The sequence below is a fragment of the Choloepus didactylus genome, chromosome 8 (assembly GCF_015220235.1).
Source record: "Choloepus didactylus isolate mChoDid1 chromosome 8, mChoDid1.pri, whole genome shotgun sequence".
Taxonomy (NCBI): Eukaryota; Metazoa; Chordata; class Mammalia; order Pilosa; family Megalonychidae; genus Choloepus; species Choloepus didactylus.
The window spans coordinates 111295238-111310996 of NC_051314.1; the positions used below are offsets into that span (position 1 = coordinate 111295238).

The 15759-nt window shown below is 37.6% G+C and overlaps 1 protein-coding gene across 7 annotated transcripts in view; it reads left to right on the plus strand.

Moving 5' to 3' along the window:
• The window catches only part of ABCC9 (ATP binding cassette subfamily C member 9), a 164455-nt gene that overhangs the window by 133631 nt on the left and 15065 nt on the right, over positions 1-15759 (plus strand). For all 7 annotated transcript variants that reach the window (XM_037845658.1, XM_037845659.1, XM_037845657.1 and 4 more), the window contains one exon: positions 6929-7031. In XM_037845658.1, coding sequence (XP_037701586.1) covers positions 6929-7031 — 103 coding nt within the window. The remainder of the gene's footprint in view (positions 1-6928; positions 7032-15759) is intronic.

A 15759-nucleotide genomic window follows, 5' to 3' on the forward strand; every position in this document is an offset into this window, starting at 1 on the left:
AAAGTAATAACCCAAGCCTTTGACCAAGAGTGTTTACTTAACACTCATAAAAATTATCTTTCCCTGTTTTCCCTGTTCAGAAGATCAGAATAAGAGTCCGGTATTATGGAATATTTAATTTAAACTCGAAGATTGACATTTCAAGCTGTTACATCTTTGTGTAACCCCAAGTGCAAATGTATATTGATTTCAGTCAGAAATTTTTCTAACCTAGGGAATATATTAAAAACATAGAATTGGGTCCAAAAGTAGAATATTAAGTAAGATCCAATCATCCATAACATTGTTTCTACATAAAACTATGTAAGTTTCATCATGAAGAGTACATACTTTATGTAATGAGATGCTTTCCCATCATAGTGTGCTGTTCTATTGGGGATGTCAAAACTATTTGCTGGCATTGAATGTTGATATTAAGATAAAATTTACATTCTAATAGTACCCAGCAATGATCAGTAGTACTCATATATACTCTTCTTTTTGTCTAAGCAGTTCTTTCAAGTGTAAGGAATATTTGAGTATTTTCTTTTTAGTATTAGTGTACGTACTATGTGTGCAGGCCTTTATTCATTGTTGTATCACCAGGCACTGTGGCCTGGCACCTAGTAAGTGCTCAAGAAATTTACATGGACTGACTGGTTAATGTGGGTTCTGTCTAAAGGCTCACAGCCTAGTAGGAGAGTGGGCTTGAAAAAAATAATGAACATACAATATGATACATAGTCTGTTGTATGTATCACAAATTCCAGTTATAACAGGGAGCAGGGTAGTACTCTGTCACAAAGGAATGAGGGATAATTATTGAACAAATCATTGAATGATGAATAGGTCACATGGGAGATAAAGGATTGAATATTCAAATTGGTTGTAATGTACATTCAAAAGCATGAATATTTCTATTTTATAAAGATATTAACAGACTCCAGTATTGTTGGAACATAGAGTACAAAGAGTGGGGTTTTAGGAGTGAAGCTTGTAAAAGTAAAAGTGGCCAGGACATGAAGGGCATTGGATGTGCCTTTTAGGAACTTGGACTTAATTATTCCTATGCTGGGGAGTCACTGAAGGATTTTGAAAAGGTATGTGACATGATCAGAGCTGTATTCATCAGGATAACGCTGGTGTGCTGTGAAAAATGAATTGGGGGGTGATTGAAGGTAATGGCAAGAAGATGCCAGGAGGCTGTTGCAGTAGAGCAGGTGAGCGGTGACCAAGGCTGGCTAAAGCAAGAACTGAGGAACTGCAGAGAGAAGTGCAGATTTAAGGGATAGTTAGGAAGTGGGACCAATAAGATTTAGGGAACAACTGAATGTAAGGAATAAGGTTGGAGTAAAAGTTGAAAATGACATCTAGGTTTCTGATTTCCATGGGTCAGTACTATCTTCCAATTTACGGAATTCAAGGTGAAGCAGAGAATTGGAGAAGGAGATGATGAGTTTAGTTATGAACAGACTGAGGTGTTTATGAGATTCAGGTGGGGATTTTATGTGGTCAGTTGGGTATATAAATCTGGTGTTTAAGAAGTATCTCAGGGCAGAAGATAACAGGTTTGCGAATCATTCTCTTAAGGAAATTATTTAAAGTTTTAGCCATAGGTTTGGACAAAATCTGCAGGCTACTGTCACTTTAGGAAAGGTCAGACAAAAAGATTGAGTGGAAGATATGATCCATCAATTGCTGACTCTTTAAACAAAGCTGATCCTCTTAAGTTCATGCCACAGAGTAAGCTAGGCTATGTTACCTGGTCCTCCCCAATCTCCTCTTACATTTGACTAACCATTGTTTATCTCATTGCTCAGGTATTAGCCCATGATTGTTACCTACTGTGGGAAGCCTTACCTGACTATCAGAATGTAGACTCCATGTTCTTCTTAAGCTCTCGATATTAACTTGTATCCTAAACTTATCACACTGCATCATCATCATCATCATCATCTGTTTTTGTGTCTTTATTCCCCACAAGACTGGAAGCCACTTATTTTTAGAATACTAACAGAGTCAGACACATAGATGCTCAGAGGTTCAAAAGACACTCCATTACTTTCTGCTAATTGTATCTGTTACTTTCTGCTAATTGTCTCCTTGACTCTTCACTTCAACTTCATCATTTGGGCACCATGTTTGAACTGTTCTCCAGTCAACTTCTTCCATAAAGGGAACAGAATTGGTCTTGCCCCTTATCCTGGCTTCAGTCTTCCAACTAAAAATCTTATTGAGTTCCCCTTAATCCTGGCTAACGCTGACACAGGCCCCCCTAATGCTACCAAAGCCAAACCAAGTCCCAGGGGGATCCAGGCCTTGGTCACCTTCTTCTTGTGCCCACTGGTTTATCAAGTTTGTCCTTGCAAAGATCAGCAGTCCCATGAGTAAAAAGAACTAAATGGTTGTGTAGGTCACATTACCTGAGGCTTCCCCTCACGATGCATATATATCCAGATAGAAGAGGCCGGCACCCAGCATTATGCCACCCTAGTGGCCATCAGAGCCCCTTAAGTGTGGTCAGCTGAGAGTTTTGATTGTCCCTCCTCTATATGACGCCTTCTATTAAGCAAACATTTACCTCTGATAGTTTTAAAATGTCAAGGATGGGTTTAGAAGGGCTAAGGGACTGCCATACTTACGTTTGATCCATATATCCCCTAGACAGGGTTGTTGTAATGGACCTTATTTTAGTCTGCCCTCTTCTTCTCAAGACTAGAACAGCGTAATAGTGACAAATGTTCTCACTTGCTAGGGCAGACATAATCTCCCTACCAAGGGAGAAGAATCCAGACCGACTGAAAAAATAAGCCATCTGAGTAGTAGGAAAAGGATCAGGATAGTACTGTCATTGAAGTTAAATCAAGCGAGCATTTAAAGAAGAAATTGAATGGTTTGTGGTACTGAAAACAGAAAAGAAATACAATAAATAAGAAATTAAAATTGCCCATCAGGTATGGCAACCATGAAGCTGTTAGTAAACTTTGCAAGAGCGGTTATCATGGAATGGAGAGGGTTGAAGTCGGAATTCGGTGTATTGAAGAATTAACTTGAAATGAGAATGTTGAGTTGGCAAGGACAGGCTACACTCTCAAAAAAAGGTCTCTCAAGTAGGCAGATATTCTGGGGCTAATTAGAGGGAGTTTTTTATTGTCTTTTCTGTTTGAAAGAGGGTAATGAGCTAGACATTTTCAAAGGCTAAGGGGAAGAAATGGAGATATAGGCAGGCTGGGACAACTGGTGAAACAAGTTTTTATGAAAGATCATCTGGGATGAGTTCAACTGCTCAGGTGGAGAGATCAGCTCATCATGAAGAGGATTTGGTTCCCAGCCTCTCTCTGAAGGTAAAGAAAGAATGTGCATGGATTCAGGATGGCTGGTAGGTGGAGGTGGTACAGCAGGAAGTTGATGGAATTTGATAAGACAAACTTTGTTTTCTTCCCTGAAGTATAAGATTGGAAAATAATCTTTAAGGAAATGAGGAAGCATTAGAATGAAAGAAGGAATTGACCAAGAATCAATGTTGAGATTTCTCATTTACCTCCTTCACTAGACGCATGAGCAGAATTTATCATTGCTATCCCCAATTTTAAATTAGGAAAAACCCTAGTTTGCTCTAAGAAGGGCAAAATAGTAAGTGTTAGTTTCATTGATTGAATTATGACTGGAACAAAAGACAACCCAACTTCTATCTAGAAGCACCTGCATCATAGTCATCCAGATTTAGCTCTTCCAGGGTGATTTTTTAAAGTAAATATAAATACCACGAATATCAGCATTTTTAAACCAAAGGAAAAGAAAGTCTCTTTGGGGGGCTAGCCCTGTTGCCATGACACACTTTTAGACACTTTACATTTTGGCACTTGTGGTCAAGACGCAAACACGTGCTTTTCCATCCATCTGTTCCTTTCTTTCAGCTACCCAGAGTCTCCAGAGTCTCAGGCTCTTTTGGAAAGCTAGTATTTACTAATTAGACTGCTTTTCCTCCCCTGCATTCAGGGTTCATGGTGTACTCAGATGAAGCAATGAATTCCCTCAAGTAGTTTACCACTGAAGTGTCACAGTTAAATAGACTGAGATTTCAGTGACCTTTTCTATTTTTTCGTCTGACAGAATAAAGGTCTAAGAATGTTCAGAAGATGAGCTGGATGTGGATGAAAAGATACAGACTGAGTGTGTCAAAGTTTCCATTAGGAAAACAGGAGGTTTCTTGCCAAATAGAAACACACAGAAAGAATGTTCACTGCATTTTCACCCCTCCCCACTCACTGCTGCTCCAGGACATCACCAACTCCATTTACAAACTCTTTAAGAGTGTATCTGAAACAACAGCCCCAGACTCTGACAAACAGTAAGAAGAGTCCCAGAAAAAGCACTTCGTGAGACTCAAGGGTTTGATGTTCATCTCAAACATAGTCCACTGGCTTTGGTCCAACTGATCTCTTCCCCAACCTCTCTATCACCACAGTCCTCTAGAGAGAGGAACCTGTTTCCAGCCCCTGAACATGTTGAGCTTTCTCATTTCCATGCCTTTGCTCCTACTGCTTCCTCTATTTAGAAAGCTGTTTCCTCCTTTATAACCTGAAAAATTTAGGTCATCTCTAAAATCCTTATTCAGACCATCCTCCCCACCATCTGTGAAACTTTTGCTTCACCCTTCTTCTTTTTCCAACATCTACCCCATTCCCACCGTCCTGATCCTCAGGTCAGTGCAAAGCATCCCCTCCGTTTATTTTCATGTAGCATTTTGTGCATATGGCCATCAGTACTATGTTGCACCATCCTTACTCATGAATACATTTATCTCTTTCACTAGACAATGAGCTCCTCAACGGCAGAGATCATATCTTATTCAAATGTGTATGCCCACTGTCTAGCATAGTCTCTTACTTGATACTTACTAAATGTTTTTGAATAGATGGAAGAAAATCTGCCTAACATGTAAGTAGAGAAAGTTAACTTACATGCATATATCTCTTTATAGTTCATGCACAGCATCTCAGTAAGACCTGAGGTCCTGTGGTCCTCCTTCTAATTATTCACTTTGCCCATCTCTCAAAGGGCCATCAGGAGGTTAGGCTGCTCCTAGGTCTGCTTATCCCACACCCATGTGTTGCCATTCAGCACAGGCTCGCCTGTGCATGGCATTTGGGTCAAACTATGAAACAAAAAGTGAGGTCAGCATTTGGCTGTTTGCCAGGTCATTTGATTATCAAACATCAGATGTTGCTGCCTGGCTGAATTATCCTGATTTACATGCTTTGTTATATTGGAATGATCAAATTGATTGGAAAGATATCAAGTATCTGCTTCACATGGGTCTGTATGGATTGCTGCGGTGGGCCAAGTCAGCTCTCCACCTAGGACTACTTCATTATTTAACACAACTGACGGTTTATTCTAAAGTTTTGCAAATTTTTTAAAGAGATTTGAGGATTTGGGGCACTCTCATCAAACAGGAAACACTGCCAAGCTGTCAAATGAAATCTGGCTGTTTGTTGCAATCACGACACTTAGTTGGGAGGTCTGTGTTAAACAAGTCGTGGCTACGGGGATTAAATAAACCACATTTATTTTCAGACTGCCTGAGCTCAAGTCCTAACTTTGTCATTTATTGGCCTTGTGCACCTGGGCAAGTTACTTTACCTCTTTGTATCTCAGTTTACTCATATGCAAAAAGGGCAAAACAATAATACCTCCCTCAGAGGCATTATTCCTCAGAGGATTAAATCACATTTTGATTTGGCATTTTCCCAAAGCTCTAAATTAGTTGTTCTGATTATATTATCCAGCTTTCCATGGTTTTGTCTTTTGGGGAAAATAATTAGAAGATGAAAAGATTTGGATTTAAATTAGATCTCAGTTTAGAGAAGATTTATTACCATATAACATGACATTCTGTGAGAGCAGCTTATATTTTCACGTGGATAAGGTTTTCATTAGATTCATTTATAAATGTAAAACAGGTTGCACAGAAATTGGTCTGACTATGGTGAGCAATGAGAATTAATTTTGTCAAGGATCAATAGTTTAACTGTATGTGCCGAAGACGAAGAGTAAATAAGTAAAAGAGTAAATGAACTCCTACTTCAAAATAAAGGTCAGCTGCTACCGCTCAGCTGCATTTTCAGTGCAGATGTGAGAGAGTGCTTCCTTCCTGTCTCACACCACTGCTAGCAAAAGGAATCTTTCTGAAGACAGTCCTATTAAAAACCATTTTATAAATTTCCAAATAATTAGAATATAGTTCCTTTTGTGCAACAATCATCCTTACAAATAGTTTAGAACTTCCGGGCATAAAATACATATTATTGAACAACATTTGCCATCCCCATGGTTCCCCATCCTCTAACTCCTTGCCATCTCAATTTTCTTCTTTGGTTCCCAGAAACAGAGGCTTTTAAATATATATATATATATATATATAGAGAGAGAGAGAGAGAGAGACACACACACACACACACATATATGCTTGCTACAAATGCATAGTTTCCTGTCTTTCCTAGTTCTCATCAACCCCTTCCCCCTAACTTTACAATGTCATTTGGAAAAGGGAAATAAATGCAGTAAATAGGAAGTGAAGTGTTTTGCGTTTTGGTACAGTTCACTCTGATTTTTGTGAGGTTCTTTCAACATGGGCCATGCCTTGTTTTCATGGCTACAATCATTATTTGGAAATTTATGAAATGGTTTTTAATAGGACTGTCTTCAGAAAGATTCCTTTTGCTAGCAGTGGTGTGAGACAGGAAGGAAGCACTCTCTCACATCTGCACTGAAAATGCAGCTGAGCGGTAGCAGCTGACCTTTATTTTGAAGTAGGAGTTCATTTACTATTCATTCCATCTCATCAATTTGTCACTATGTTGAGTAAATAGTGTAGTAGTAAGCGTGACTGTTTTTTATTATTTCTGCTTTTGTGTGCCTAACATAATATTTTTGTTTTCTGCAGGCATGAATCCAGATTTAAGCAACGTATGCTGGAACTGACGGACACAAACAACATTGCCTACTTATTTCTCTCAGCTGCCAACAGATGGCTGGAGGTCAGGACGGTACGTTCATTTCATGATTTCGAAATGGAAACCAAATAGAGGCCTGATGCAAAGAGGGAGACAGTTGTAAAAATCAGATTTCCACAGAGATTCAGCACTAACTTCACATTTTCTGGACTTTAAAATAGCACAGGTTTGTTAGTTACAGATGAATTTGTCATAATGTTTTAACTAATGGCAAGACAAATAGCCCAAAAAGCATAAAGTCATTTTGCGTTCATTAGTCTCTAGATTACATAAGTTAATGGAATGGTAAATATTTGTATAACTTCAATATTTTTTTTTTCAAAAGAGCAAATTTGACAAGTGAACAGATGTATTCATTTCCTCCTCTAAGCTGGACAGGCCTGGAAGAGATGGTGACTTTTCTATGTTTTAAGCCAATGAAGGATTACATAGCACAAAATGTCAAGACTACAATTAACCATCTATTGCCCTCTTTTCTCTGGTATGATGTAGGAGAACAAGCAAAAGTTTTGGCATCACACTTGGTCCAGCAAGTTAATTAATTTCTTTGAGTCCCAGCTTTTCATCTACAAAATCGGAAAAAGAATATGTATCTCAGAGATATGTTAGGATTAAAATTTTAATTAAAAACACCCAGTATAGTAATTAGCAAATGTGCTCAATAAATGTCTTTTGAATGGATGAATGAATAAATAAGTGGAAAAAGTACCTGCCCTGGTAATTGGTTTATAAACTGGAAGAAAATATAGGAGATAGATGAAACAGAAGTTTTCAAGGGAAGGGAACATAGTTTGTAGCCTGGTCTGTGTAATCTCTATAATGAGGAGTTGACTGGAATCTTTTTTTTTTTTTTCCTAATAATTATCTATCAGTTTGTAAAAAGAAAAAGTAGGTTTACCTGCACTTATTATCAGATCACTCCCATGGATTAAGCATCACTGCCATATGCAGGCTTTCTCTCCAAAACTTAACAGACCAGAGAGGGTAGGTGGTAAAGGGAATTTAATAAAGTTGAAATGAAGGAGCTCTAGTTAGAATCTGAGTTGCTGATTGGTGGATTCAGATCAGTATGGAATCTTGGATATCCCTGTGAACTTTTGTCATCATGCTTTCTCATTGGCTTACAGAGATTCTCTACAACTGTATTATTTATTATGTAGAAATTATTCAACAGCATAACAGAATTATATTTCACATATTTTAGATATAAGACTTGACTGCTGATATGAAATTCCTTCCAGGTAGCTGTGGAATTTGAGATGGGGCAGGGTGGTGTTTCTCTTGAATTACCTATATATAATATAAAAGCAGTTGAACTGTTACTCTGGATTTATAATAAAACCAAAGCATTATTCTTTGTCCCTATCTAGATTACAAATCCTTGTTGTAAACTGCAGGATTTGTTTTAAATTTCTATTTTCTCTAAGAAGAAAAAATCTTATATCTGGGTGACAAAATTAATGAACAAATAACTTAATGAAAGCATGTCCTAAAGCCACAAGGAAAAACATGTTAGTAGTTACCTTGTATCTGATTTCCCTGCACTTGAGGATCAAGTATATTTTTTAGGGGTTAAGTGTGTTTGCTTTGGATCTGAGGTGAGTGTCTGGTTGGTAACTGCTGTTTCTGCTCTTTAGCACTTCCTGTCAGGTTAATGGACAAGTGTTTAACACGAATCTTCAAGCAAACCACGTGTTCTGTTCTCATAGCCAGAAGACAAGATATTAGAGCCTTTAGACTGCCAAGAAAGGGAAGGTCAGGAAAAATTAGAAAGAAACAGCAGCCAAACTCAGAATGGGCTTGGGTTTACTTTGACTCACAACCCAAGATTTTAACCCCCACATAAAAAGTCAGTCAGACCTACTACCTGGCTATAAAAGAATCCCAGTTCCAAGCAGTAACCTAAAGAAAATACTGACATTTTGTTATTACATCTTCTGTTTGTTTTCTGTGCATTGTAATCCTTCCGAAATTGGCTCTAGTCCTATTATGAAACTCTCCCTTAAAACTAATACAAAATATTAGTCGTTTGTTTCTATTTCTGGTGGGTAGATGTGAATTTTGGTGTGAAGCTTTTTAAAATTTATTGCAGAGTTCCAGACCTATCTGTTGACAGAAGTCAAGTCTAAGCCCTTTGTGTGTGATCTGTCTCCTCCATCTATTCTGTTTGTGAATCATTAAGTTGGTGAGCATTCACACATAGACACACACACATGCACAGATGCGTGTTTCTAGACACTCCCAGGGACCCAACTGAAGGCCAGTCAGAGTCACTCTCATCTGTTCTTCTGAGTACATTGAGTATTCATTAGAACCATGTATATTTGAATGTAAATTCTGTAATCCAAGTGTATATGCAGCAGTATGATTGTTAAGTAAATTAAGCAATTGGCTGCTCTTTTCTCTCAGTTGTACACATAAATGACCTCACTGCCACTGTACTTCTGTGGATGTGTCCACATCACTGGAGGCCCAATTTCAGTTTCAAATAACTGGATCTTGTGTCAGAAATATATAGGTTGAGGTACAGGATCTTGGAGATGAGGGTGAACTGCCCTCTGAATCCCAGAGCCATACATATTCTGCCTTCTACATCACTTTTAAAAACAATGAAACCTTCTATTTGGCTTCCAAAATCTGCATGGATCTTATTCACAGTTATCAACACAGTTAGCTCTTTTCCGTGTTCTGTGCCATATTTTACTAAGTAACATAAGTATCTTCTTATCACAAATATTCTTAGAGTTTCCAGAACAGAAACACAACAGACATGGTACAAGGAAGTCAATACATTGGGCATAAATCAGCAGAGGCAGGCACAGGGGAATCTCACCAACTCTGATTCATGGACTCAGCACCGTAATGAAGAGAAAGAGGAGAAGACTTGAGATCATAGCTTTCTATGGCTCTTCTTCCCTTCCCTTTCTCTTCATTCCCAATTCTAACTCTCCAAAGTGATGCCACTGACTTCCACTGACAGAAAATCCCAAGGAGAAGGAAAGGAGGGAAACTAGAATTTAAAACACCATTTGTTGAATTTAGAGAGGTCTCTGAGCCCCATCCCAATTTTTATCATTTTTTTTTAATATATGGCTCTTGCTTCTTTCCTAGTCATGTTAAGTAAGAGTTAAGACAATCAAGAGTTACCCCCTTTCTCCGGGTAAACAGTTTTCCCTATGGAAGATTTAGCTTTGCCCACCATATTCTTTTCATTTTGAGACAAAAATAAATAAATAAATAAAGGTCATAACAAGCTCAAATCAAAAAAAAGGATAAGAGTTCAAAAGAATAAACTAATTTGGCTGGTAGGAAAGGAGCTAGCCTGTGACCACCCAAATTGCTTTGGCAGCAATGGGGAGTGTTTTCCTTCTGGGTGCCAAGTGAAGTGGGCTGAGATAGTGTGCAGTGTGTCACTACAGCTAACCCTTGAATGCTGCTTATGTTCCTTTTTCTTCAGCACTGTGTTTTCTCTTCATCCCTCGGCACTAACCAATTCCAGTTCTTTGGCATCAGTGTTCCCATTTGCAAAACTTGTGTAACGCTATATAAAGACTGTTTCCAAGGCTTTGTCTTGCTGTGTGGTAAAAGGATAAAAGGAAATTCACATATGAAGCCAAAAAAAAAAAAAAAAGTCTTTAGAGTCAACAGGCTATAGTGAAAATAGTCCTAAAAGTGAGACTATACAAGAGTTTACCTTGTAAGCACATTTGTCGGTGTTCCGGTTTGCTAATGCTGCCCTTTTGCAAAATACCAGAAATGGACTGGCTTTTATAAAGGGGGTTTATTTGGTTACAAAGTTACAGTCTTAAGGCCATAAAGTGTCCAAGGTAAGGCATCAACAAAGGGTACCTTCACTGGAGGATGGCCATTGGCATCCGGAAAACCTCTGTCATCTGGGAAGGCATGTGGCTGGTGTCCGCTTGCTCCCAGGTTGTGTTCCAAAAATGGCATTCTCCAGAAAGTTGCCTTGGGGCGTTTTGTCCTCTCTTAGCTGCAGCTCCTCTTCAAAATGTCACTCTCAGTTGCTCTCCAAAATGTCATTCACAGCTGCATTGTGTCTGGGCCTGTGTGGCTCTTTATAAAATACTCCAGTGATCCAATAAAGACCCACCCTGAATGGGTGGGGCAACACCTCCATGGAAATTATCCAATGAAAGGTCTCGCCCACAGTTGATTGAGCAGTATCTCCATGGAAACACTGACCCAACAGATTTCAATCTAATCAACACTAATAAGCCTGCCCCCACAAGATTGCATCAAAGATAATGGCATTTTGGGAGACATAGTACATCTAAACTGGCACTGTCGACAACCCTGATTGCATCCATAATGCCACAATAAACAGGTGTACGCTGATCTCATAACTTTAGAAGCCCTAGTATATTCTCCAAGATACTCGGTGGTAACATAAATATGTACTCCTGGGGCTATGTGAAGGAAAGGGGCCCTGTATATTTTGGTTGCCATTAACTCTTTCTAAGTCTGTTTTATAGAGAATTACAGTTTTCATTGTAATCCCACATAAAGATAGAATCATTGAATCACTAGAAGTCTGATAAGAGGCCTCTCTTTTGTTTTATACATAGCTTGACTTGGGAATCAAACGCTTTTCTTCTACGGGAGGGTTTTTAATTCACAAAGTTGATGGAAGTTAAAATTCAGCATTATATAGATGAAAAGTCCTGTGTTTGGGCCCTTTTTGAAAGAGAGTAAGTCATATATGTATTAACTTCTGTTTCCTGAATTGAATCTTCTATTCTACTGTGTCATTCTGGATGAAGTCTTTCATGATTGAGTCTATCAGTTAAGGTATGTGAGGCCCTAGCAGTAGAATAAGTGTGGTTAGTGACCCCTGTGTGTGAGTTATTCAGACTATCTGCTTCTGTGTTAATTTGCTTTATGTTTAAACCATTTTGCTATGTACTTATTTGCAGAGGAAAAGAAAGAAGGTGTAACTACAGGAACAGGTATAATTCACTAAACTTGTTGAGTTGAATGGTAAGGAATGTAGAAATTGAGGAGGTAACATGAAATTTTTATACTATCAATTTCACACTTCTCTACTGTACTATTTGAAGGGAAATAATTGGAATTTAGTGATTTTGCTATGAAATTTCATGATAAATATTGTGCAAAAAGGAACTTTTTCCCTCATGCAGATCAAGGTAAAATTTTGATGAAATGCCTCCAAGAAATTTCCAGTTTCTAGGAAAAAAAATTTGAGCAGAGGTAATAATCCAGGAATGAATTGAAAAGTATTTAGTTGGTATAACTAAAAGACAGCATGAATAACACTTTCTAAAATACAACAAAAAAAGGATAAAATAACATTTTTATGATAAATAGATTTGTTATACTCAAGTACAGACATTGGCATTTAAGTTCTCATGTCTTTTTGAATTTACTAGATTGTACTTCATTTTGAAAATCAGTACATCTCCAAAAGGAGGATTGTGTATAAAAATTGCTATAAGTGTACTTAAAAAGCTATGCCTTATTGCTGATTTGTCAAAATATTATGACTATAAAGTCACCTCTATATATATGAATTTTGGCATGTTTTAATTACTGGGTTAATTATTAATTTATTAATTAATTATGTTGGATGATCAAATTGAAAAATCAATGAGTAGTTCTGAAAACATTAGCCACATGAAATAAGCCAAGAAAGTTACATTGATTTCAACTTATTGATCAACTTTTATCCTTACCTCACTTCATCTGTTTTCACTTCTATTGATGGGTCTACTGCTAGGAAAACACTGTCTGCATGTTACCAGAATCACCACTGATTTGAGCAGTTTAATTCAATAGAAAATGGTGAAAATTATCATCTAATTATAACCTACAATTTAGTTCTATACAACTGGTGAATCCAGGAGCCCAACATAAAATACAAAGACTTCCATCGTAAGCTAAATTCAACTAAAGAGAGAGAGAGGGAGAAAAAAGAGAAAACGAGTGTACATTTCCCACATAACATTTTTATTATGTCTGCTGCCTAATCTCTTGTTTATTTAGACCCAATGATTATTCTGTTGTTTGGTAGCTCAGATATGGGCTTGTTTTCTTCTCATCCTATTCAGATTTGCTTTTTGTAAAGGAAAACAGTTTTATGAGGTTTTTCTCCTTATAATTGAAATAGTAAAAAAATAATAACAGCCAACATAATTTGGCTTCACTTTAGAGAAGAAAAGTGCCCTAAATAAAAAACAGTGGGGGCTAAAAAAGATCATAAAACTTGGTATGGACTTCCCACCTTATCAAACATGCATCCTTGTAATGTTTTTACATGTTCAACTCTTCAAGTCTGTGGAAAAAGGATTGGTAGAGAATTAAATGATTCATAGGAATCCTAAAAGCAAAGTCAGGAGAAGTCCTGATTTAGGAGCTTTTTGGCCCACAGTAAAACTCCGGGAATGTTTTCTGAAGGGCTGAATTTATCCAATCTATTATTCAATAGAGAATTACTGAGCCTTTGCAACGTACTTAGCTTTATTATTCTTGGTCCCGGAAATAGTAGTGGTAAAAGCTCAAACAAGGACTCTGACCCCATGGGACTTAGAGTCTAGTGAGAATAAGTAGATAGACCATGAACATGTAAACAAATAAGAAGACTAGATCACTTCAGAAGCTTTAAGAACCTTGAAGAAAATTAAAAAGGATAACAGATAGGGAACAGTTCCAGGGCTGGGAATGGGAATCCAGAAAACAAGGCCTCCAGAGGTGATACTTGAGTTGACCCTTAAATGATGAGAAGGTTCCAGGGGTTCAGAGATCTGTGGGACAAGAATTTCAGGCAGAATCATTGGCATAAACAAAGTTGGGGTGTTGCCAAGAACAGGAAGGAGCCCAGATGGACAGAGCAGAGTGAAGAAGCAAGAAAGGAATCTCGCATAAGGTCAGAGTAGACAGGATCTAGAATCTAGACTCTAGATCATATAAGGCCTTGTCAGCTACCAGTTTGAATTTATGATTAAGTGCAATAGGAAAGCATTGATAATTTTAAACAGTGAAGGTATATGACCTGATTTGTAGTTTTAAAATAAATAATGAATGAAGCTCTTCTTCCCAATGAGGTCATTTGTGGGAGGAAGCAGAGAATAGAAATTGATAAATGAGGTGCCTTGCTTCAAAGCCTTACATATATGTTGCCCATATAAATTTCACCAAAGCTAAAAGGCATATTCTTTTGGATCAAGCCAGGAACAACCATGCTGGAACTATCTTGTTATTAATGTACTTCCTGGGACTTAGCACAGAAACTCTTTATGAGTCATTTTAGAAAAGATGGAGAATAAATTTTATAAAAACAACTAAATAAATTATTAACTTTATACAAGAGGGGTGAAAGGAAAATTTGATATTGCTGTAAATATTTTAGAAGTATTTGGGAGCATGTTGGCATTTATCAACTACAAATGAGCAGCCCAGACTGGTTAGATTTTATATCTGTGTAGCAGTTGCTTCAAATAAAGGAGGAAGAGGGACTGTCTGATTGGGACATGCCAGTTCTTAACAAATGTATACATCAGAAGAAGCAATCAAAGAAGTTTTTACTACCTCCATACAATTTATTGCTTCGAGGGAATACATGATTTTTTTTTTTTCCAAGATCATGGGAATTAATACAGAATTAACTTTTATGGCTTTTTTTCAACCTTTCATGTTTTATGATGTACACAAATTTTTAAGCTTGCTTCAAACATGTGAAAGTCATCTAGGAGGAAAAAAATACATCCTAACACATGGAAGCATTTAATTTTGCATTTCCTTGAACACCCCTGTGAATTAGATATTTCTGTTTTGCAGAGGAAACTGAGTCTCAACAGGGATAAATTATTTGCCCAAGCTCAGTACCTAGTATGTGGCAAAGCTGCCTTTGAATGTGGATCTCTGCCTCCAAAGCAGAGTTCATTGATTGTTCTAACAGTTTGATCTTCGGAGTTATTTTTTGAAAAGGCAGGAATATATGTACGTGAACTAATTTGAGAAATTTTATTCTTTTACTTCAGCATATTAAACTCCATTGATGTGAGTAAAGTCTCATCATTTGTTTAGCACCTGTTTATCTGAGGGACCAGAGATGTATCTAGGTGGAGAAGAGGTGAGACTTGAAGTAATTCTAGAAAGTGCCAATGCCTGAAATTCTATCTGCTTCTGGGACATATAACACATCAGCATGAAGCATTTTAAGATTAAAGCAGTAATCTATGAATGCTGGAAAATGGAAGAGAAAAATAGGTGTTAGGAAATGGGCAAGTGTTCCCTACCCCTCAGTTAGAAAATGGACAGATGGCCCTTACCTCTTATTTGAGTCTAAGCCTGGCCTTGATGAGTTTTTAAAATTTTGCAAGAGAGTTTCTCATTGAGTCACAGACAATTCAGATACTCCAAGTTATGCCTAGTTATAATTTATTAACAAATATAACCTTCATTCTTCTTTACGTGAAATCTGTAGATTTAATGTCCCAGACTCTGAATCCAGATAGTTAACAATAAGTTCAGCAGTTTCCTTTCTTACAGATCCAAATCTCATCAAGTTAACCAGTGTCGGATTCCTGCAAGAGCCTTGCCACAGCACTCAGGGGAGCTAATTACAACCTAGACATAAGCACCCATGAAATCTAAACCAGAAAACTATGTCCAAAAGTAATTACTTGTGTGATCCATACTGTAGACAACACAATGCTGTAAAAGGTGTGTGTGTGGGAGGACCCTACGTCGGATCCTGGTTGCCACAAATTGCAGCTTAATTTCT